Genomic DNA, 22,171 nt, shown 5'->3' with positions numbered 1-22,171 from the left:
CGGAAGTTTTAATTCCTTCGGCTGCATAAACCTCTTGTTTTGCCGGACAGAAACTCCGTTCGTTACACGAATCGAAATGAAGACGTTGCGAGCGACGTACTCGGAAGCTCTCTTTTCATACTTTCAATTCTCACAAGACAAGCTTGGACGATTCGCGTGACTCACGTGGTCGTATGAGTATACGTGTTATGCGATCACCGAAAACGCTGTAAATCGTCTTCTTATGCGAGCCGACAGTAAATTAAAAGTGCGTATACTGCAGCGGTAAACCATTGGGAATCTGCGTCGATTCTCAGTAGAAGATCTGCACACAAACAAAAAATAAGCCTACTTGCATGCGAGTTGGATAATGACGCACGATTCCACCCACAAGATAAGCTGCCATACCGAGAGACAGGGGCAATTTCGCATTCCTAGCAAAGACGACACCGTCGACAGAGCGCTGCGTATGCACGGCTAATATATGCTTGTTTGTCGGCTTCTCACGTGTGCCATACTCGCAGCCGAACAATCGGCGCTCAATTGAGCTCGAAGTCGCTTAATCACCCTCTTCCGGCTGCGTTACGAATCCTCGCGTACACACCATTAGCGCACACCGCGTCGCGTGAAAATTTTCCTCCGGTTCCCGCGCGCGTAAACACGTGCCCCAACGATGTGTCACACACGCACTGAAGTATGCATTGTTTTCTCGAAAAAGCTCAGGTAAGAATCGCCCATTGTCCAAGCTCGGCGTCGCAATAAAAGCAGAGCCAGCTCGTTTCGCACAGCCTAGCGAAACATCAGCGGGCCTGGTTTCACTGGAAAACAAGTGCGTCGTATTCGAGTATAAGACTTATAATGCGGGTATGGCTATGCGCATATACGGCTAATCGGTTTATGGGGAATTCTACGGGGAAAATGCCACACCCCTGCAACTTCTATTCTACCGTAATACATTTTCTGTGTGTGCCCTAATGCATTAGGTGCATGTCCTTGAGCAATGGCTATTTTTCGACGAATTTGAAGGGCCTAGAAAATAGTGTCACATGGCACTTTTTCGATTTTGGAACGTGGTTTTGCATGGTTCCAAACATGTACAATAAGAAAAAAAAAGTTTCGGGAGTGTGCCCCAACATTTGTTTATTTCGGTTCCTCCAACCAGAAAATGGCACTTTTCCCGTAGAATTCCCCATATAGGTGTATACCTCCCATATATTCGACGTATGGCCGTGTGCGAGTGCGGACCACGCCGGGTTTTACAATCGGGGGTGGAGCGGCGACACAGGTGCCAGGTGTTCAGGTGTGTATATGAGGCCTCCCTCGAAGGTCGCAAATGGACCCTGCCATATAAGAGTGAGGGAGAAAGAGAAAGAAAGAGGGAGAGGGAGGGAGAAGGGTAGGATTTGGACCATAGTTCGCCTCATCCGTCTAGCCCGCACTGAGCGCGCTCATCTTCCGCTATACTCATTTGCTCGTGTAATGGGCCCAGGGCAAATAACAACGACGGTCCCCGAGGATTAGGACACTTCGCGTACGGCATATACACTCGTCTCTCTCCCTCTCTCGAGTATATGACGATCGTCCTCTCGGCAGCAGCTCAGCAGCATTGTATTATGGGCCGTCATAAATTTTCAGGTGATGCTCTCTCTCTCCCCCTCCGGCTTGCTTGCGCGCGAGTATTACAATGTGCCTGCGTATGCGTGCGGAGGACGAAATACGTGCCTCGCGCTCCTTCGGACTGTTTAACTTCGAGGCCTGGCCATTGAAAAGTTCCGTAGAGTAGAGAGAGAGAGAGAGAGAGAGAGAGAGAGAGAGAGAGAGAGAGAGGGACGTCGTAAATGCGAAACTTCGAGGCGCGCGAGCTGCTAGATGAATATTACTTTATACCACTGCCTGTGCCGAGAACTTTTTTCTCTCCTCTCGCCGATGCTCGGGAAGATCGAACAGGTGCCGCGGAGCTTCTCGAAAGAGGATATATAAGCGTGTGATTTTTTGCTATACGACGAGGCGCAGCTCATCGCTGGCTATGTGGAATATCCCCCTCTCTCGGTCGGTTAATTACAACCAGAGCTTTTACGGTTATACGATGGGGGTCCGAGGTGCAGTACACGGTTTAAGGGACACTTGCTCGGTTTATCGTCTCGGATTATGCACCTTCGTCGTAGCAGCCGCGCGCAGATCTGTGCGCATAGTGCATGCGAGCTAGCGCGCATCTTTCCTTTCGCATAAGCGGCAAAGAAAACAAGTGGATGCATTGAAAAGTGCATCGGCCGGGCGATCGGCTCTGCCCCCGGAGCTACGCGATAATCCGCTATTATACAAAGCTTTTTCTCTGAATCCAGCGTGCGCGCGTAATCGCCGCGGCTACCTGAGAGCTAATATAGCCTTTGACGCGACGTCGGCCGAAAAAGATTTGCTCGCTCGCTGCGTGTTTGGACGTTTCCGTATTGTCGGACTCGAAAACAGCGCCGGCCGACAAGTGCCTTCGCTTTGTGGACTGTTTGGAAATACGCGCTGTTTTCAAACTAACTGAATTCAGCGAGCTTTTATTATAATAAGGAACAGAAGAACGGAAGCAAAGGAACGTTTCAATCAAGCAGTCCACTTAACGCATCAGCCCGCTGTATAATCGATACAAGCTCGTCTCGTGAAATCCGCTAAATACACGGCTAATTAAACGTCAAATCAAGCCCGAAATAATCCGCGTATCTCTCTATCCGGGTGGCGCGCGCTCCTCTCGGCTCGGCACGCGAGCCGTCGGCCGAATCAATTGTCCCGCGCCACCTCGTATAATACACCATCGCAGCAATGCGCACGCAGCTCTCGAGAGGATGAATAAACAAACGAAAAAGACGAGATCGTAAACGCCTAATCCTCCAGACGATCGACCTCTCGTAAAATAATCGGCTCGCGGAGTATTCCCCAAATATACAACGCACGCGCCATACAAGGTGCAATAATCTCGGCTCCGGGCCGCACAGTTCCTGATGCGGCCGAGGCGATAAAGCGTTATAGCAGTTAAATCGTCCGTGCGCGCTGTGACCCGGGGCTAGGGGGGTAGAGGGCAATAAAGTTTTGTTGACCAGGGTCGCTGACAATCGTAAAGACGTCGCACGCGCGCCGGACGCCGACGACGAGCGTCTCTCTCTTTTTCTCGCTCGTACAGGATTCTTCTTGAGGCAAGAGAAAGGAGCTGCGGAGTCGCCCGGAGCAGAGGAAGCGGCGGAGCAGAGAGCGCGAGACCGCTTGAGAGAAGTGGAGGGGGAAAGATCGGGAGAAGAAAAGAGAGAGGGTCCGGTGGGCTGGTACCCAAGGTTATGGAGGTGGCCAAGGAGGTGGGACTCTGGAGCTCGCCCTCTTTGCTCGATTCTCTCTCTCTCTCTCTCTCTCTCTCTCTCTCTCTCTCTCTCTCTCTCGCTCTCGCTCTCGGCCGGCGACTCTGTCAAGTGTGCGCGTAGGCAGTCACGGCTCGACCGTAACGCTAACCGGCCAACTTCACCAACACCATCTCCCTCTCGCTCGCTCGAGGGGGCAGCAGTGGCATTAGCCTACTAGTCTCTTGTGATGTGGAGAGCGACTGACCGCACGAGGGGCTTCCGCAGTTGAGCGACACCATGTGACAGAGCCGGTCGGAGCCAAAGGAGAGAGAGAGAGAGAGAGAGTGAGAGAGCGCGGTAGGGCAAGTTCCTCATCCGAGATTAGGAGAACGACACAGCTGAGTGCGCGAGACGCAGGTGCCGATCCTACGACTACAGCGGTGTGCGAATCGGTTCGCCAGTGTCGTGTGATCGAGTGCCGTCAACAGGTGCGAGCCCGAGGACTACTGCACGTTCGCATCCGACCTGCGTGCACGCAGGGTTTATACGAGCCAGAGACGCGAGTGTTCGGCGCCGACGAGCGCCAGGGATTTCGATGCGTTTTCGAGGAGCATAAGTGACGTTTTGCAAGACGAGTGAAGGTGCGCGTTTATGTATTTTTGTGATCCTCGCTGCGCGACGCATAGGCGCGAGGCTTTTGCGAGGAGCGACGCAGGATCGACGGATTTTGGAGAACGCGCTGCTGCTCAGCAGGGATCGTCGTTCGAGGCGACGCTTTCATTTGAAACAGGTAAGATATCGACGGAATGAACCTTTTCGCCGGACTGCGAACGTAAAGGTAAACTTCGAAGACTCGATTATTTCGTTTCGAAAATGGACCAGCCAGAAAATACAGCTGGTACCTGCGCGCGAGTGCCGATATCTCGAGAAATTGCAATAAAATAATACACTAGGATAAGCTCAGTAAATACGTCTCAACAGGAGTAATCTTTAATTTCGAACGTCCTCAAACGTTTCAAAATTCACGCCAAGAGTAAAAAGCCAGCATTCGTAAACGTACAATGAATCACGCATTGTTCTCAGAATCAAGCTAATTGCGAGCGTGTAACGCGAATTTTCCGCATTTATCCGCGCCCAGCATCCGTTCCCAAGCGCTGAACTTTTGCTGCACCTGCGATATCGACAATCGTTCCTCAATAGCGGTATATTTACCACACCGGGCGATCAATGAAAATAACGTGAATGAACTCGAGCCTCCTCCCAGCGGCAGCCTCCGCAAATATAACCCGGAAAGTCCAGAAATAACGAGAGCTTGCTCCGCGCTCATGTAACGACGCTATAATCCAATTTTCGCCGGCGCGCGCGCCTGACTCACGCGTCGTCGCGGCTTCACGTGGATTATATATTTAGATTATATTCTTAGACCTTCGTCGGCTCGAAGATCCTTGGGGCTATTTCACGCAGGACCCTCGCGGCAAAGACGTGGCGGAGCACAATATCGCGCCCGCACGGCGGCCTCGTGCGTGGGTATTTAAAAGCCATCGTCCCCCTCGACTACTCTGCTCCATATACCGGCGGCGGCGGCGACGACGACGACGGCCACCCCAAGCCTGCGAGAGCCTCGTGATGCATGCGATCTCAACCCTTTTCCTATGACTATACGCGCGTATGTACGTGTGTGCGAGATCGACGAGAGCCGTCGCACGCACTTCTCTCAGGACACGCGCGCATAACCGTGTGTTCTGTGTGTTCTTGTTTCGCATACGTTTACGGGAGAGCCGGAGTAGCTGCGACCAGAGCTCGAATTGCCGATAAGGGTCGTAATTATGCTTTGTACGGTGAAGTGTCTGGGATTTTTCGAGTTTTCGGGGCATGATTAATAGGCTTCGTTGATTGGCATTGAAAATAGAATGAATTTAACTTCGAATTGGCAGGAAGTGCAGATAGTTATAGTGTTTTCAGAAATAGAATGTTGGGATTAAAACTTTGAAATACATTTCATTTCGTACCAAATACCACTCGCACGGATCTATTATTGAAATATTATTCTTTAAATGCAGCATGGCTTATTTTGATTTTGACAAACCTATTGAATCCTTAGATACAATTTAGTTTTGTACAATTATTAATGTGCTTCACATTACAATAAATCAAGTACATGACAGATCGAACTGCCTGTTATTTGTCTTCCAAACATACAACCGTAAAGTTCAGTCCAATTGTGGTACCACGCATCAGAGATAAACAAATCTAACGGCATAACCGGCATCGACCGCAAGCACGCTCCCAACGCTAATCCATCCCCCGACGAAGCTCGTAAACAATAGGCCCTATACATAAAGCACCTCGAAACTAGCTGGGCGAAAAAAGCGTTCAAAATAAGTATAAGAAGAAAAAAGAAGTAGGAGCAAAAATAAATCACGCGGAAAATTTCGCCGACGAAGCGCCCGTAAAATTTGCTTACATGCAAGCGCATGCATGCATGGCGAACGCCACGCGACCCGCGAGCAAGTATATCCTTATACACGGCGCGGATGTAGGAGAGGCGAAAACCGCGAGGTGTATACGCGCGAGTCTGACGCTCGGACGGCTCTCCTCCCACCACCCCCCGCTGCATCACATGCACACGCACGCACACGGCCAGCAACTCCGTACATAAGGGTAGTTCGCGGTCCGCGGAAGGAGGTACAGTGGGCGTACGGCGAAAAAGACGTCGGCGGCTGCGGCGAAGAAGGGGGAGAGAGGCGTCGCGGCGCCGGCGTCCCGTGAGCCGCGGGGAGGGGGGGGTAGAGAGAGGGAGGGGAAGTGCCCAAGGAGCGCGGCAGAGAGAGAGAGAGAGAGAGAGAGAGAGAGAGAGGAGCGCTGCAGGGGAGGGATGAGAGAGAGAGAGAGGGGGGCTCGAGGAGGGGCGCCTAACGTCACCGGCGCATTCACTCACCGGCCGTCGCCGACTAAGGCCGCAACGCACGCTACCCTCCACGCGCGCACGGTTAGTCTCTCAGCACACACGGTACACGGAGCGCAGCGCAGCCGGCGAGCCACCCGCGCTGCCTCCCCCTTTTTTCTCAAAATTCAACCGGACCTTTTTCGTTTTCCGTCTTCGGCCGACAGTTTTTTACTTTTCACACCACACACACCCACGCGATCGCGCAGACAGCGACATGTGCTTCGGAGTTGTGCGGATCGCAGTATAGTAACGTGTGAAGTGAGCGAGTGATGAAACGCACGCGTCGTTCTCAGTTGTGAGTTGGAGAGTTCATTATTGAGGAAGGAATCAGTGCTTCGTTGAAATATCGCATTCTCCGCCGAACCCGCTCGCACGCAGTTCGCTTCGTCTCAGGTGCCGCGAGAGACGACGATGCGTTCGCCGAGTGTCAGTCGACGCTGCAGCCGATGACAGTGAGTTGTTGGGATTATTCATATTCAAAATCTTAAATTTATGACGACACGCGTAGCATGTTGACGTCGAGTCGTACGTGCTCTGTTTTTGTTTTCACCCGAAACGATCCGTATATAGTGTGTACACATCGAGAACGGCTATGGAAATTCGTTAACACTGTACGATTTTCAAATCGTCCTCCGCTGCCGCGTCTCCGGAAGCGGATAAATCACCGCGACGTCTCGTAATTCCAGCCTCCGTAAAAGTCGCACGCACGATTCGCGAGAAGAGATTATCCTTAGAAAGTTTCGCGTCCTCTACATCATCGTCGCGCGCGTTAAAAAGTTTCGAGAAACCTCGGATGCGCGGCTCAGTTTTCCGAAAAGCGCGTAAAGTAAATCAGTGCAACCGCTTCCCGGTATAACGCATCTCGTGTCGTCATCGCGCGCTCTCTCTCTCTCTCTCTCTCTCTCTCTCTCGCTCTCTCTAAATTGAAAAAAAATCGGAGCAACGATGACCAAGTGGAAAATCAGGCCCGAGGCTCTCTCTCGAAAAGATCAGCTGATCATCCGCGAGGGGAAGTCAGGTCTCGTATATATATATATATATATATAGCGAAAGCGAGGGGGTCGCTATATCGTCGCTTTTCGTTTTGGCGCGCAGCGATCCGCACGTGTACGCAGAGAGCGAGAGAAGCAGCCCCCGCGCGCTTTCGGTGTCGCGTTTCGCGTGTGCGGAGGACAAATCGGAAAAAGACCAACATAAGCGGACTCGGATTTCCCGCGCATATTGTCTCTCGTTTGCCGCGAGTGATTTTCGCCGATGTGTAGATACTGTGTCCGTAGGGCCTGCCGCGGAGACTTTTATTATGACGGAGATGTTGTGTGTCGCGGCAGAGGCAAGGACTACTCGCGTTTCATACGTATTATCGGCTTATCTCTCGCTGCAGCGCGCGTATGTACGTATAAGCGAAGAAGAAAGTCGGAGTAATGTTGCAGCCTGTTTTTGCGCTCTCCTCCCGCGGCAAATTTCCTTCGTTATATTATTGAGTTTCCGCGTAGGTTTTTTCAAAGCGAAAAATTTAATCAAAGGACCCGAGGCGCGCGACAATTATTCGATTCAAAGAAGGCCATTAATTAAAAACGTTATATTATACAATGCGGCGTACATTATTCCAGAGCGACACATCGAAAAATCCGAACAAAGTGGGGGGAGCCGGTTTTTTTTTCGCGCGCGCGCTCGGAAAACTTTCGTCCCGTTCATGTTTATCTATTATCCGGGCGAAGCCGTTAACGAGGGCGCGCGGGGCTTCATTAAATCCATCGAAAAGGAACGCTCGCTCGCGCGAATTTGCAAATGCTCTGATCCCTCCAAAGGCTCGGGCGAAAATTCAGCTCCTGTGTGTGTATGCATCGTCGAAAGAGAGCTGGAAATTGAAACTTCGAGCTCGTGTGAGCGTCGGAACAAAAACGTGCGAGTGTTTGTCCTCTCTTGCGCATTAACGCAACGTGTACAGGCCTCACACGTGTCAGTTTGACAACAAAGTTCGCGCCGGGCGAGTTTGGTCGGCTCCTTGAACGCCCTCCCGCTGCGCCCGGGGGCTATTTTTCCAGCGTTAAAGAGCCGCTTTCAGAGGGCTTACCTCTTTTTTCGCCCCTTTTCGATTATCATAATTAGCAACGGCTATAGCTTCGGTGAGCGAGTTTTTAATCTTAGAAACAGTGCAATGCACACTCGTATTGCGAAAGCGTGGATGTATAAACGTCTAATGAGTCCTGATTGTCTCATTTGCGGTGCTTGCGAAATTCGCCGATCGCCGAATGCAAATTCGAGCGGCGCACGGCCGATGCCGTGGATACATATTTCGAGGAACGCCGGCCGCGCGCCGCTTAAGTTGTGGAAACGGGTTGTATAATAAATTGGACGCTTACACAAATTGCGCGCCGCGCGGCGACTAAATTGCATTTGCGACATACGTATGCATGCTCTGGATATACATAGTCTGCAGCAGCTCGTGTGAGCGAAATTCCTGTCGCTGCAGCCGCGGAAAAAATTGTTCTTCTCTTCTCTGTCTACGCGGACGCTCGAGCGATTATCCAAGCGTCGTAATAAACCGCGCATCGGATCGAAGCAAAAGAGCCGCTATAAATCCGATCCCGGAAAACACACGCGTGAAAAATCCGAGCGATTTCGCAGCCGACGAAAATCGTCGAGTCTCATAGCCGCGAGAGAGTGAGTGAGAGAGAGAGAGAGAGAGAGAGAGAGAGAGAGAGAGAGAGAGAGAGAGCGATTGCTCAAGTTTTCCGCGCGCGCGACGAGAGAGGCAGCGATGTATTTTGGCCCGCAACCTGTCAGCGGGACGGGCTCTCGCTTTCACCTCGCAGCACTCGGGACGACTGACGGCTCTCGCGAAAATTGACACTTGCCGCGGCGCGATTCCAATGCGTGTACTAAAAACGAAATAAAATGCACAAACTAAAAGGAACCTTTCGAATCGCAGAGAGTCGGCGTTGATCATCGAGACGAGCCAAGAAGCAGCAGCCAAGAATCGGGAAGCGAGCCGGCCTCTGGGATCCGGTCAGTTGCATGGAAGTGCAAGGGCGGAAGGAGTCACAGGCTATCGCTAGGAGTCTAGGCGGAGGCGACGAGCGTCATCAGCCGCAGCGCCAGCAGCAGCACTCGGAGGGACAGTCCGAGGGAAAGTAAGGGCAGCGGAGGCGCGCGCCGAAGGATGTCGTGCAGCGCCGCGGAGGAGAGCCCCGACGGGATGGCCGTACAGTCACACTACTCGCTCAGATGGAATAACCACCAGACGCACATACTGCAGGCCTTCGAGGCGCTGCTCCACGCCGAGGTGCTCGTTGACGTGACACTCGTCTGCGCCGACCAGAGCCTCCGAGCGCACAAGGTCGTGCTCAGCGTCTGCAGGTAATTAACCATTGTAATTCTGCAGTCTGATCGATCATCTTACCTCGTGCTAATCGACAACCGACTCTCCGATTTCAGCCCCTTCTTCGAGCGGATATTCGCCGAGCACCCCTGCAAGCACCCCGTGATCGTGCTGAAGGACTTCCCGGGCCGGGAGATCATGGCGCTGATCGACTTCATGTACCGCGGCGAGGTGCGCGTGGGCCGCGAGGACCTGCCCGGGCTGATACACGCCGCGGAGAGCCTGCAGATCCGGGGCCTGGCCTCCTCGGAGCCGCGGCTGGCCACCCCGCCGATCACGCCCACGACGGACGTGCTCATGCAGGAGCCCGCGACGCCCGAGCCCGCCCGACAGACGCTCAGTCCTCGGGAGGACGAGGAGGAGATGTCCGAGTGCGCGACACCCTCGTCGAGCGCCGGCGGCAACCCGCACTCGAACCTCCTGCACAGGGAGCACCGCGAACACAGCAGACTGCCCCACATGGGCCACCTGAACTTCAACAACCTGCGCGAGCTCCGCGACGGCTGCGGCTCGCCGCTCATGCCCAGGCGGAAGCAGGCCCGGCCCAGGAGGCGCTCCGGCGAGCTGCCCCAGGATCTCAGCCGGCCGCACCCGCCGCCCAGCCTCAGTCCGCCCAGCCAAGGCCTCAACCTCAGCAGCAGCAGCACCAACAGCAGCGGCCACAACCAGCAGCGCGAGCAGCCCCAGTCGGAGCAGCCGCCGCGCTCGCCCTCGAACCACGAGCTCGAGCAGGAGCCGACGATGCCGGAGGAGGAGGAGGAGGAGGAGGAGGAGGAGGAGGTGGCGGAGAACCTGTCGATGAAGCGCGAGCTGAAGCGCTCGCTCTCGCCGGCGCCCTCGACCGACGGCCACGCGGTAAAGTCGGAGAGCGAGGCGGCGAGCAGTCCGCGGGGCTCGCCGCTCGCCGCGACGCCCGGCGGCGGCGCGGGCCTGCACCCGGACACCTCCTTCTCGGACCTACCCGCGGCCGGGCTCACGGCCATGTCGGCGCTCTCGCTGACGCCGCCGCAGCACCACGGCAGCGAGTACCTCACCAGCCTCGGCCAGTTCGCGGCCCAGTGGCTTCCCAACCACCACCACCAGCAGCAGCAGCAGCAGCAGCAGCCGGGCCAGCACCCGAGGCACCCGCGCGACGGCAGCCCCCACGGCGGCAAGCCCGGCAGCGGGGGAGCCCAGGGCCCGCCGCCGCCCGGCTTCCCCTTCCAGCAGGGCGAGTCGCCGCTCGCGGCCCGCGGAGCCTTCCCCGGCCTCGACGGCATGACGCCGCTGTTCCCGCACGGGCCGCCGCTCGACCTGCACGACAGCTTCAAGCCCGAGAGCTTCCACGGGCTGTTCGTCGGCGCGAGCCTGGGCCACCACCACCCGCACCACCCGGGCAAGAAGCCGAAGAAGCACCGCTCGGACGGCATCCCGCGCCGCTGGAGCGACCACTCGCGCGGGCTGCCCGTCTGCCGGCCCAAGGGCCAGCACAGCGCGCCGCGCGGCGGCCCGCCCCGCTCCTGGACGAACGCCGACCTCACCGAGGCCCTCACCATGGTCTGGAACAAGAAGATGACGACCTCGCAGGCGAGCCGCGTCTACGGCATCCCCTACAACAGCTTACTCATGTACGTGCGCGGCAAGTACGGCAAGAGCCTGAAGCTCGAGCAGCTGCGCAGGGACTGCACCGCCGGCGAGGTGCTGAACTCGCTGAACAACAACGCGGTAAAGCAGCTGGACGGCGGAGCGGCGCCCCCGCCGCCGCCGCCCCCGCCGCCGCCGCCGGGCTCGCACCCGCGGCTGCCCCCGCTGCCCCCGGGGCTGCACGAGGCCGAGGCGAACTTCGCGCACCACCCGCTGCTCAGCGGCGGCCTGGCCCAGGGCTTCTTCCCGGACTTCGGCAGCTTCCCCGTGCCGGTGAACATGGTGCACCTGCTGCCGCCGAGCGAGCAGAAAGCCTTCGAGCCGCCGACGAAGCCCCAGCCGGGCAACAACAGCGCGAGCAACGGACAGCGCGAGCAGAGGCCCGAGGAGCAGCAGCTCAGGAGTCGGAGCCCCTCGCCGGCGCCGGTGAGCCTCGGCGAGGGCCTGATGCCGCCGCCCGCCCAGTCGGCCCCGGCGCTGCTCCAGCAGAACGGAGCCGACTGAGCCACGCCGACGCGCCGGCAGCCGCCGACCAGCAGCGATCCTCACACAAGACTGATCACGCACCGCCAGGGTAACAAGCGCGACGACCTTCCCGCTCTTCTTTCGCCCGCCGCAGCTGAGACCCTGCTCTACTACTACTACTCCGGCTCTTACTGATTCCTTCGCTCTACACCTCTATTATTTATGCCTAGCCTTAGTTCTTAACCCTTAGTTTTACACCGATCATCGTTTCGCGTATGCGCGTTGTACAGAGAGCGACTCTATGCGTGCGATTGTTTTACTTTAGATTTTATAATAGTTTTATATTGCAGCGAGCGCGCCGGTTCTGTCCTACACGACGTAGCCGAAACCATTGTTTGTTGTACAGCGGCCAAAAGACACACTTTATACTATCAAATGCGGCCGACGCGCGACTCCCGCCCTGGCCCATAAGCATACGCAATTGTTATACACACGTACGACTTTTATTCCCGTGGTAATATTTTTTTAAAGACTCTTTACCTTCGCGGCCAGGACGGGAGTCGCGCGACGAGGAGCCCCGACACTATACTATACGCGCGACGACAGTTCCTGCGGTACGAAACACGAGATTGGATATGCGATGTACCAAAAATACGAGAGCAAACTCTTGGCCGAGTGACGAGCAAGCTCGCGAAAGGTCCCGACGAAGTTTCCTCTGTTTTTGCAGCTACCGAGCATGAATTGTAAAATGTCGTTCTCTTATTTGCATGGCCCGAGCGCGAAAGTCAATTTTCACCGGCCGACGACGTTGTTGCGCGATCGATCGACCTTTTTTTCACCCGTTGCGCGAGTCTTGCACTCGCGTCTTAATTTATTCGCGAGCCCATTAGCGTTGCGGAAATTTTTGCTCAGCCGGCGTTTTTCTCCGCGGAGAGCTTTTCTTTGCAAAGCCCAATTGTTTTTCCTTTTCATCTTTTTTTTTTATATTATTGTTTTTACTTCTGTCTGTGCGAAATTATTGTAAATTGCGATTAGTTCAAATTGTACAGGCGATATTACGTAGATGTTATAATTATACGACCGTGGTCGCGGGCCAGGTTTTTATTCTGAATCGACTAGCGTGTCTACACGTTTTCGAGTGATTTTTTTATGTTTTATCTTAGCGGACGACGCTTCGTTGATGTTATAATTTAATACGTGCAATAAGTGTAATATATGTGTTACTGACTCGATGAGTTTGGGAAAAAAATCAAATGAAAATCGTCGTCGATCGAGTTTTGAAAAATTGAAAATAATAAAAAGCTCAAAAAATTCACGCAACCGAACTGCCGATCGTTTTTTCTTCTTTTGTTTTCGACTGAGAGGGACTGGTGCAATAAACGGGGGCCGCATCTAGAGATGAGAAAATAACCGACGACGGGGGGCGCGCTGTGTAAATACGAGATATATTATAAATATATTACGGCGATTTATCCTTTTGTTTTCCGTTCTTCTCCATATCGACAAATCACACGGGACACGTGCTTATTTCGAGCGCGACGCGCTCGGATCCGCGCGCGGCGACTAATCCAAGAACTGAGGCTACAATGAATTTTCTAATGTTAAAAAAAAGACGAAAATAAGAAACAATAAAAAGCGAAAATTATTATAAAATAGCCGGGGGAGCAGGCCGACGATTTCGCTCGTTCGGACACGGGCTGTAGAGTCGCGAGGTATTTTCGCAAACTCCCGCGCGGCCGCAAGCTCGCACGCTTCGTGTGCACGCATGCACTGGTGTATGCACGATGGCACGAGGCCCAGGCCGCTTGGGAGATCTGCTTGTAAATCGCATTATAGACCAGAATCTTCGACAACAATATTTCGACAACCAGACGGAAGCGCAGGGTAACTAACACATCAGGGATAGCCACTGACAAATCTACGATAAATAAAAAAAAAGAAAAAGCTACATATTAAACGATAAAGGTAAAGAATAATAATTCATTAAATGAAAGAGGGAGAGAGAGAGAGAGAGAGAGAGAGAGAGAGAGAGAGAGAGCGAGAGAGAGAGAAATGCGAAAAGTATAAAGCGCGTACGATTATAATTACGTTTTTGGATATAAATAAAAATAATAATAAATACAAAAAAGTAGAAAATCACGAGCGTGCGGGAGACGACAAGGTGTGCGGGAAGCGCAGTAGATCTTTCCGCGTTATATACGTGCCGCGAGAGACGGGTGTGTGTAAGAAGTAATACGAATTTCGTTTTCCCTTCTTTTTTCGAATCTGTGTTCTTCTGTTGATAAGCGACGATGTATATGATAATATTTATAGGATAAAACGAGTGTTCGCGCGGAGCGATGGTGAGGGAGGAATATTAAAAAATAAACAAATTAGGAGGCGCATGCGCGTTTGTGCAAATATATAAGATATATATATATATATACGCGGGTTTCGAACGATTGACACTCGAGAAAGAAAGAGAGCCGTGAGCGCGATTCGAGAGGAAGAAAGATATCGGTACAATAAGGGATTAAGTAGACCGCACACAGGCTTTTTCAGCCCCCTCGAGAGAAAAATGCAGCCTGTACAATACAAACTGACATATTATTGATTATTATTGATTATTAATACGGATAAATATATATGAAAATATAAATGAATATTATTCTATATACAGGGTGTTTCGAAAGAGTCTATGAAATACGCTAACGACGGCGCGTGTCGCACGCCTCCGCACTTCGATTTCGCTTTTTTAATTAAACGTTTCGGCCACCCCACACCGCCGCTTTATAGACCCCCTGTTAAAACGTATCGCCTTTGATCGTGTTTCGACACGCGTCTGTGTATATATATATATATATATGCAAGGACGTCGAGGGCAGAGAGATAGAGCGCGCGAAAAAATGCGCTCGGCCCAATTCGGAATTTCATTAAACCCGAGAAAAAGAGTTAGCGCGTGCGAATTAGAATTAACGCAGCGAAAATTTTACTTTTGTTTTCTTTCGTTGAACAGAGCCCAAGGCTATGTATGAGTTTATCGAAATCGTCGTACGAGTATTTAGTGTTTAATGCGTCCGTGTACATATTATGATCTGCGTTGTGACGTATAAAGCCGGTGATATCCGATTCGTTTCGAAATTTTTAACTTTTTTTGCGAGAATAATTGTTGTATAGGCTATTGAATAAGTGATCTCGATGCAGTGCAGATCATTTGTGTTGGTTGTTGAAGGATATGCGCACACATAGATGAATATATACATGTACATTTTTACCTCTTCCAAAGTTTATTTCGAAAATGGCGTGTTGAACACCTCAATAGAATTGTATATTTTTCACCAAAATAAAAACAGACAAACTTTACATATTTTTTTTTTATTTTGATAAATACATGCACACAAACACATACTTTCTTACTGATCCACATAAATTATCACACAAAATCGGAGAAAAAAAAATCATGCAAATTCAACCCTCCATATCTTTCGTTTAAAACCCGCGTGACGCTGCACTGCATCGGGCGATCAGCTGATCGATTTCCCGTCGTCACACATAGTGCGGGCGTGCGACTCTCGGCCCCCGTTGCTCTAATGGGTTTTAACAGTTTTTTAATCCACTCTGTCGAACAAAAAAGAAAGGTAGAAAAAAGAGAATAACGGACAAGATTAGAGGGAATGGGGCGCGGAGCTGAGGGACAATTACGTTTCAACCGTGCGCGAGCGTGATGTGCGAGCCAAATGCAGAGTGAAAGAGTGAGATGCATGCGTGCTCGCGATCGTTTGCGTGTTAAAATAATATATATATATATATATATATATATATATATATATATATTATTTTACCACACAGACACACACACACATACATACGCGTCGACTGCGCTCGTGTGATCGATATACGGGGGTAACCATAGACACATAATGTGATAGAAGGCACCATGTGCGGATTTCAGTATTATTTTGCAGTTATAACGGGAGAATGGGAAAAAGAGGAACAGAGCGAGTGAGGGGATGTCTGCTCCGCGACTTTCTTGCACCATGATATATTACGTGACGTCGCACGTCGAATCGAATTCGAATAGAAAAATGCATTGTTCTTACCTATCGAAATTCGTCAATTATATTTTCAAAAGCAACAAACTCGAGAAAGTCAACGAGCCGCCGTCCCACTGATGCGTGTGTGTGTGCTTGACGAGAAAACGAGTGAACCGTAGCACGAGTGGTAATTATACATAAAGAGGGAATAAATGCGCGCGAAGTATAATTCGAAAAATAAAATGTGTCTCAATGTCGGCGTGCGTGCGATTTTTAAAACGGACGCGTCTCTCTCTCGCGAGGGGGTGAAGATATGAATTAACAAAAAATAAATAAATAAAACACATGCGCGCGCGATTGGTTACTTTATTATTAAACGACGATGATTATTATGAAGTATAAATATTATATATATAAATACATATATGTAGAAATGTTAGTTCAATTTCGATGAAAAAAGGGCCGAGCAGAACAAAAATTAAATAAGAATAAAACAAGTAAAATAATAAAACGTGAGAAAAAGAGAAAGAAATAAATAAAATAAAATAAAAGAATGATATGGAGTAAGTAAAGGTAATTCGTTGTTGAAACTTTTTAAAAAAGAGGATCCGACGAGGAACGATAATCGCACAAATGCGCGGAGCTGAGAGAGAAACAGTGCGCGAACAAGCTGAATTACAAAGAATTATTGAGAGGAACATTATATTATTATATAGATTCGAAATCCGATTAGAAAAGTGGGATAAATTCGAAAATTCAAAAGGGGTATTAAATATATGTACATGAATTAATCTTGTGGCAGATTTTAAAAGGTTGTATTCGAGAGTCCAATCGTAGAGTCGATACCTTTACACCGATAAATCTTAAAGATATTAACAAAATAACAGATATACGAAGTGAACAAAAAAAAACCGATAGTCGTTATCGTCATGCTCGTTGTCTTCGTTGTCGAATTTATCGAATGAACACAGATGCATATTATTATTACGTACAAATATAGGCGCATACATGAAACTGCGCGAGGCGAATAGATGCGCTGTATCGTCCAATTATATAGAAATAACGACTTCGCGATAAAGCGCGAGTCGCCGAAAACCAAATTTTTAGAGATTAACAAAACGGGGGACAAAATCGCGCGATTCGCCTCGTTCGCAGTGCTGAGCGCCGAACGACTCTTTTTACAAAGATACGACAGAACAATCGATGTGCACAGCGTGGAAGTGCTCGTCAGCGGGTTGCGATCGTCGCACAGACATATCACGTCGCCGATGACCGAATTGTTCGAGCATTTAAATTATTGCGACGACGATTGCACGCGCACACGCTATTGAACGACACTTTGACGCTGTCTACTCCGCATGATATTATGTTTTCATAGCGTTATGATATTATAGCTCGAATTATTATTATTATTGTCATTATTATCACGACTAAGATTATTATATTACTATTATCATTACGTTCTATCTTTATTACCGATACAGATTTAATACCGATTACAATATCACAGTTTGCGTGTTATACCGTCTTGACAGACAAACACTTGCAATAGTTTATAATGAAATATGGCAATGCAAGTCCGAGCCATGGCTAGCGTGTCGTCGACGAGATTTGCTGAACTTTGACCAACGAAATATTTTACTACATAAATTTATACACTGCTGACAATGTTTTTTACGTACAAACAGGCCGTTTCGAGATTCCTCGAGAATCGCACCCGATAAGTACAAGCTCGAAATAGTTCAACCGGTTATTTCGTTGGTCGGGATTCGGTAAAGTGAGATATAGAGAAAGAGACGACTAGCTGTGATCGGATTCGCACTTTTTCGGGGCTCCTTGCTGGCTGCAGGAGAACCGCCATCCTAAGTTCCTAACGACACGAGGATGAGATAGAATGATTATCCGACGAAGTATTATCTTAATTGTTGAATATACGAGATGGAGAGCGAGTGAGAGAACAAGAGAGAAAGATAGAGAGAGAGAGAGAGAGGGAGAAGACAGGAGAAGAGGAAAGAGATGCCTGTAACGCGATAGTATTGTTTTTAATTTTTCCGTACACACGTTGTAAATAGAATCGGGACGCGCAATCGGTTATTTATTGCGTATTATATAGACAGATATATATACACATATATTTATCTACATGTGAATTTCGTATGACGTTCTTCGGATACAACCTTTGATCGAGACGAGAGAGAGAGAGAGAGAGAGAGAGAGAGAGAGAGAGAGAGAGAGAGAGAGTGTGTGAGTGCGAGACGCAATTGTAATTGACTCTACGAGAAGAATCGAATGAGCGAGTGGGGAGAGCTGCGAGAGATAATAGATGAAAATACAAGTAATAGAAACTAAAAAAACCAAGCGATTTTCGCGCCACGGACGGATCCTTCGAAAGGCCCGCCAAGCGCGTCGACAGCTTGCCGTTCCGCGCCACAGATGGCGCAACCGGCTTCGGTAAACTGGGCCGTCGGTAAAATTGACCAGTGAGATCTTCCTTACCGACGAGCCTCCGTACGAATTATCGATCGTCGAGGCGGCACCAGCCGTCGATCATCGATAGCTCTGTAGAGCGCTTTGTACCTTCGTGGCGCGAAAATCGCCCAGCCAGGCTTATATGTGAAAAAATACGGCGAAACGAGAGATGGGAGGATAACAAAAGAGAGACACCGAAATTTCACGTGTAAAGACGAAGAAATAGTTACTTATGCATCGGTTGTGCAGTCACGTAGTTCCTAAGTCGCCCTAGCCTCGCCTCAAGCGCATACAATAGCAGAGATAAACAGATACGAAATATTATTCACTGGTCGCCTTGTTTTTTTATCGTTTGTAAATTGCATCGACATACAAGTGCAATTTTCAATCCGTAAAAAGACAGCGTCGATTATTAAGCCCGTGTGCTAGAGACCGAGAGAATGAGAATTACGAGCCGATACACATACGACGCGCAGTCTAGCCCGCTGCTGCTGCTGCAGAATAATATTATACGATATATTTATACTGATTACATGTACCATAAACGAATGATAATACTACTTATATTATACAGAGCCGCGCCGTCACCCAGTATATTTTTTACAGGTTTACATTGTATTACAGTTTATATAATGTTTGATATACAATAACAATTATTACCACAGAAGCCAACGGGCCTGCCTCCGTGGCTCTTACTCTATACGATATATTACAACGTCTTACAACTGAACCGCGAGCGTTCGCGGATCCGGCTCACCTCGCGCCTCCTGCGCATACATAGCTGTTACTTTTCTAAACACGAAATTACACATCTCTGGGATCCGTTCAATTCTCCTTATGATTTTCCGCTTGTTTTGAAGACTGACGAGCTTTTATTTAACAATTTCGCCCTTGGTTCTCGAGCAAAACCTTGCGTCTTTGGAATACCATTACACACGTTCACACTCGCACATCTACACACGAGAAAGCCGACTCGCGAACGCTCGCGCCGCCGATGATTAAATACGATGGATGCTATAGATACATGTGATACGTTTTACTGCTGGTTACTACAGAGACTTCCTAAGCCCGGCAAGTAAACGCGCGTCGCCGCGTCGCCGGGCGCCACTAGTTCACTCACGCACACACAGACTTTTCACATTTAACAGATATGATAAAGCTGCAGAGGTAAAATATGGATTCATTGATTGACCATAATACAATTACAGATGATAAATAATTGCGTGCTAATTTTACATTTATAAAAGAAAAAGAGTACGAGAATGGAAATGAGCGAGTGAATGCGATGATGATGGTACTATATACTGTTATAGGTTCGATTATTTGTTCAATCGCACACAGAGGATGCATGTGTGCGAGACGTTTTATGCGTACGAGGCTAGGACGAGGCTAGCTACCTTGAAACAATCCCCCCACCCCCGCAATCTACATACACACAAACAGAGAAACACAGATGTCACGAGAAAAAAGAAATGAGCGTTGCGAACAAAAATGCGAAAATTGAGTCTTGCGAGATGAAAGAGAATGTTTGAACGAGTCAAAAATTATTAATTCAGTATAAAACGTGATGTGTAAGCGATAGCGCGCGAGGAGAGATAAAATGGCAAATTTTCGGGGACACGTATGCGTGAAAAAAAAAATTGACTTTCGATTGTGTATTAAGGAGGAGAAGAAAAATTATTATTGTGCATATTCAGTGTGCGCGCGCTGAAAAATTCAGAGGGATATATATGACACACGCGCGCGTATTCATTAATTATCGACTCAGCCAAATCGATTAATCACCCGCCCGCCCTTGTAATGAGAATTACTAATATTAACCCCAATAAACTGTACATACAATTGTATATTTCTCTAGTCAATCACTGTTCGATCAATTCCCATCCCACTCTACTGACCTCTCGTCGTCTTTCGATATGACACACGCAGAAAATGACGCCCACGATATTCATCAAACTGTACAAGAGCTAGAGCTGGGAGAGGTAAGTATCGATTTCTCGCGATTCCTCCGCAACAATGCAAAGCCGAGGCTCTCCGTCCGCGAATCTAGAGTTACAGCCGAGTAAGCGAAGAAGAAGAAAAGGAGGAGCCCTAGAGGAGGTGTAATTTGTATCGCTTTACGCTAATCAAAGGTGAGGGAGGGAAGCTCCGACGACGGACTCGAACTTTTCGTTTTGCGGCTTGGCTCATTACGTGAAGCGACGCGTGAACTATTGCGGTTTTCCGAGGTGTCGAAACACGTGTTACTTCGTGCGCGCACGAATTCGAGCCCGACACGACGGTGGTCAACGCGCGACAAAAGAGCTCTTGCGGTCTCTCGCGCGAATTCGCACTTGTGAGTCTTCGCGCGCGCCGCCGATCTTTGGCCTTCTGCGATGATCCCTCCGCAGCTCCGCTCTGACATCCAAGACACTCTATAGCCATACGTATCCGCGGTGTATACTTTAACTATACGTAACCGATGCAGAGGTTCATATCGGCTCTGTACAGCTCGCACTCGCGTTCGCTCCGGCCTTTGTTCTGGCGAGATTAATGCGTTAAATAATAATACGCACCGCGGTGATGAGGGTATGCAATTTTTTTTTTCTTTTCTTTTTGTAAGTCGGCTCAAAAATACGCAGTAGTTCGCTCGTAATTGTCGCGAAATTTCACAATTTTCCGCGTTGCGCAATGCCGTACCGCGATTAAAATATGATTTGGGAACGCGAAGTCGAAGTTTTTCGAAGTAGAAGAGAGTCGGATCTGGTCAGACCTGTGTACATGCACTGAGAGAAAAGAAACTTTATGAAGGAAGTAATCAGATGAAAATTATTAGAAAACACACTTGTATGAATTTTATTAATGCTGAGTAACTTTACAGTGACATAATGTCAAAATTCAAAATTTTGTCTTTCATCGGCCTTTTGGGCCTAAATACCAGATCTAATAGTCTATAGATCTAATAGAGATACGATTATGAGTGTGATTCCTATGAGTGACTATCAGTTCAGTGTAATCAAATTGAAGGGCAGTAGGTGTATTATCAATGCAGCTACATATTAAACGAAGCTCGAAGAGCTAATCGACGGGCACCCGGGTGCGGACGTTCTATTTTTACGAAAGCCAGCCTCCATGACAGAGAAAACTAAATCGCGTGCGTCATGTATGACGTCGAAGCCAGGAGAAGTGAGCGAGGGGGAGAGCGAGAGAGAAAGATACGCAAACCCCCCTCCCTTCTGCCAAACGGGGACTGACTGATAAAAGAAAAAAAAGAGGAAACTCGCGAATGCGAGTAGGCGCCTGAGCGAGCGCGAGAGAAAGAAGCAAAAGGTGCATAAAGAGAAACGACGCACAGCAACAGCAGCGACGGCCGTGCGAGCTGGGGATAGAAGGTGAAGCGGAGAAACCCTCGGGATGAAGAAAGCCCACTCGAAATAAGAATAATGCTTGTCGATGCTGCGGCGCACGTGCATCATGCGGGGGCCCTGCTACGCCGCGCGCGTCTTGCGTCGATGCCGATCCTTATTCGAGGGAGGGGCCCAGAGGGATCGCTAATTATCTGCCGTTGTCGCTGTAAATAACACACGGCAGCCTGCCTATACGTGCGTGAGCGTGTTTCGGTGATCAGCGAACTGATTGTTCGCTCGGCGCTGAACGCACGAAGGAGTAATTTCTGTATCGCTGTGTTAAATGGTATGTTTTTATATGAATATAAAACCGATATTTTGAATATTATATCGGTCTCGCGTTTATCCCTACCTGCTTTAGAGATAAATTTTTATTGAGGCAATGGCAATTACAATTTACACGATTTAATATACATTTCTAATTAGCTTCTATGCCCAATACGAGAATGAATCCGCGACTATAATATTGTTCGTATCACTTGCAAGAATAGATCCAAAAGTGAAAATTCAAGTTTGTAAATCAGCAGAGGAGAATACTCAATTTTAATTGAAAACAATGAAAAAAAATTAATTTATCACTTAGCACCAGA

At 49.5% G+C, this 22,171-nt stretch overlaps 1 protein-coding gene across 2 annotated transcripts; it reads left to right on the top strand.

Annotated features, from left to right (window-relative positions):
- Positions 1–3,081: 3,081 nt before the first annotated feature.
- On the top strand, positions 3,082–15,055 carry LOC100118014 (protein jim lovell). Of its 2 annotated transcripts, none has more exons than XM_031924207.1 (3): positions 3,082–4,086; positions 9,176–9,603; positions 9,682–15,055. In XM_031924207.1, the coding sequence occupies exons 2-3, from the start codon at positions 9,407–9,409 to the stop codon at positions 11,750–11,752; spliced, it is 2,268 nt and encodes a 755-aa protein (XP_031780067.1). In that variant the 5' UTR covers positions 3,082–4,086; positions 9,176–9,406; the 3' UTR covers positions 11,753–15,055. The 2 variants fall into 2 exon arrangements, with proteins under 2 accessions (XP_031780067.1, XP_031780066.1); XM_031924206.2 differs by lacking the exon at positions 3,082–4,086 and adding an exon at positions 6,210–6,695.
- Positions 15,056–22,171: the final 7,116 nt, after the last annotated feature.

The sequence above is a fragment of the Nasonia vitripennis genome, chromosome 2 (genome assembly GCF_009193385.2).
Source record: "Nasonia vitripennis strain AsymCx chromosome 2, Nvit_psr_1.1, whole genome shotgun sequence".
NCBI lineage: Eukaryota > Metazoa > Arthropoda > Insecta > Hymenoptera > Pteromalidae > Nasonia > Nasonia vitripennis.
The sequence above is the reverse complement of the archived record's forward strand: the minus strand, read 5'-3'. Positions and strand labels throughout refer to the sequence as shown.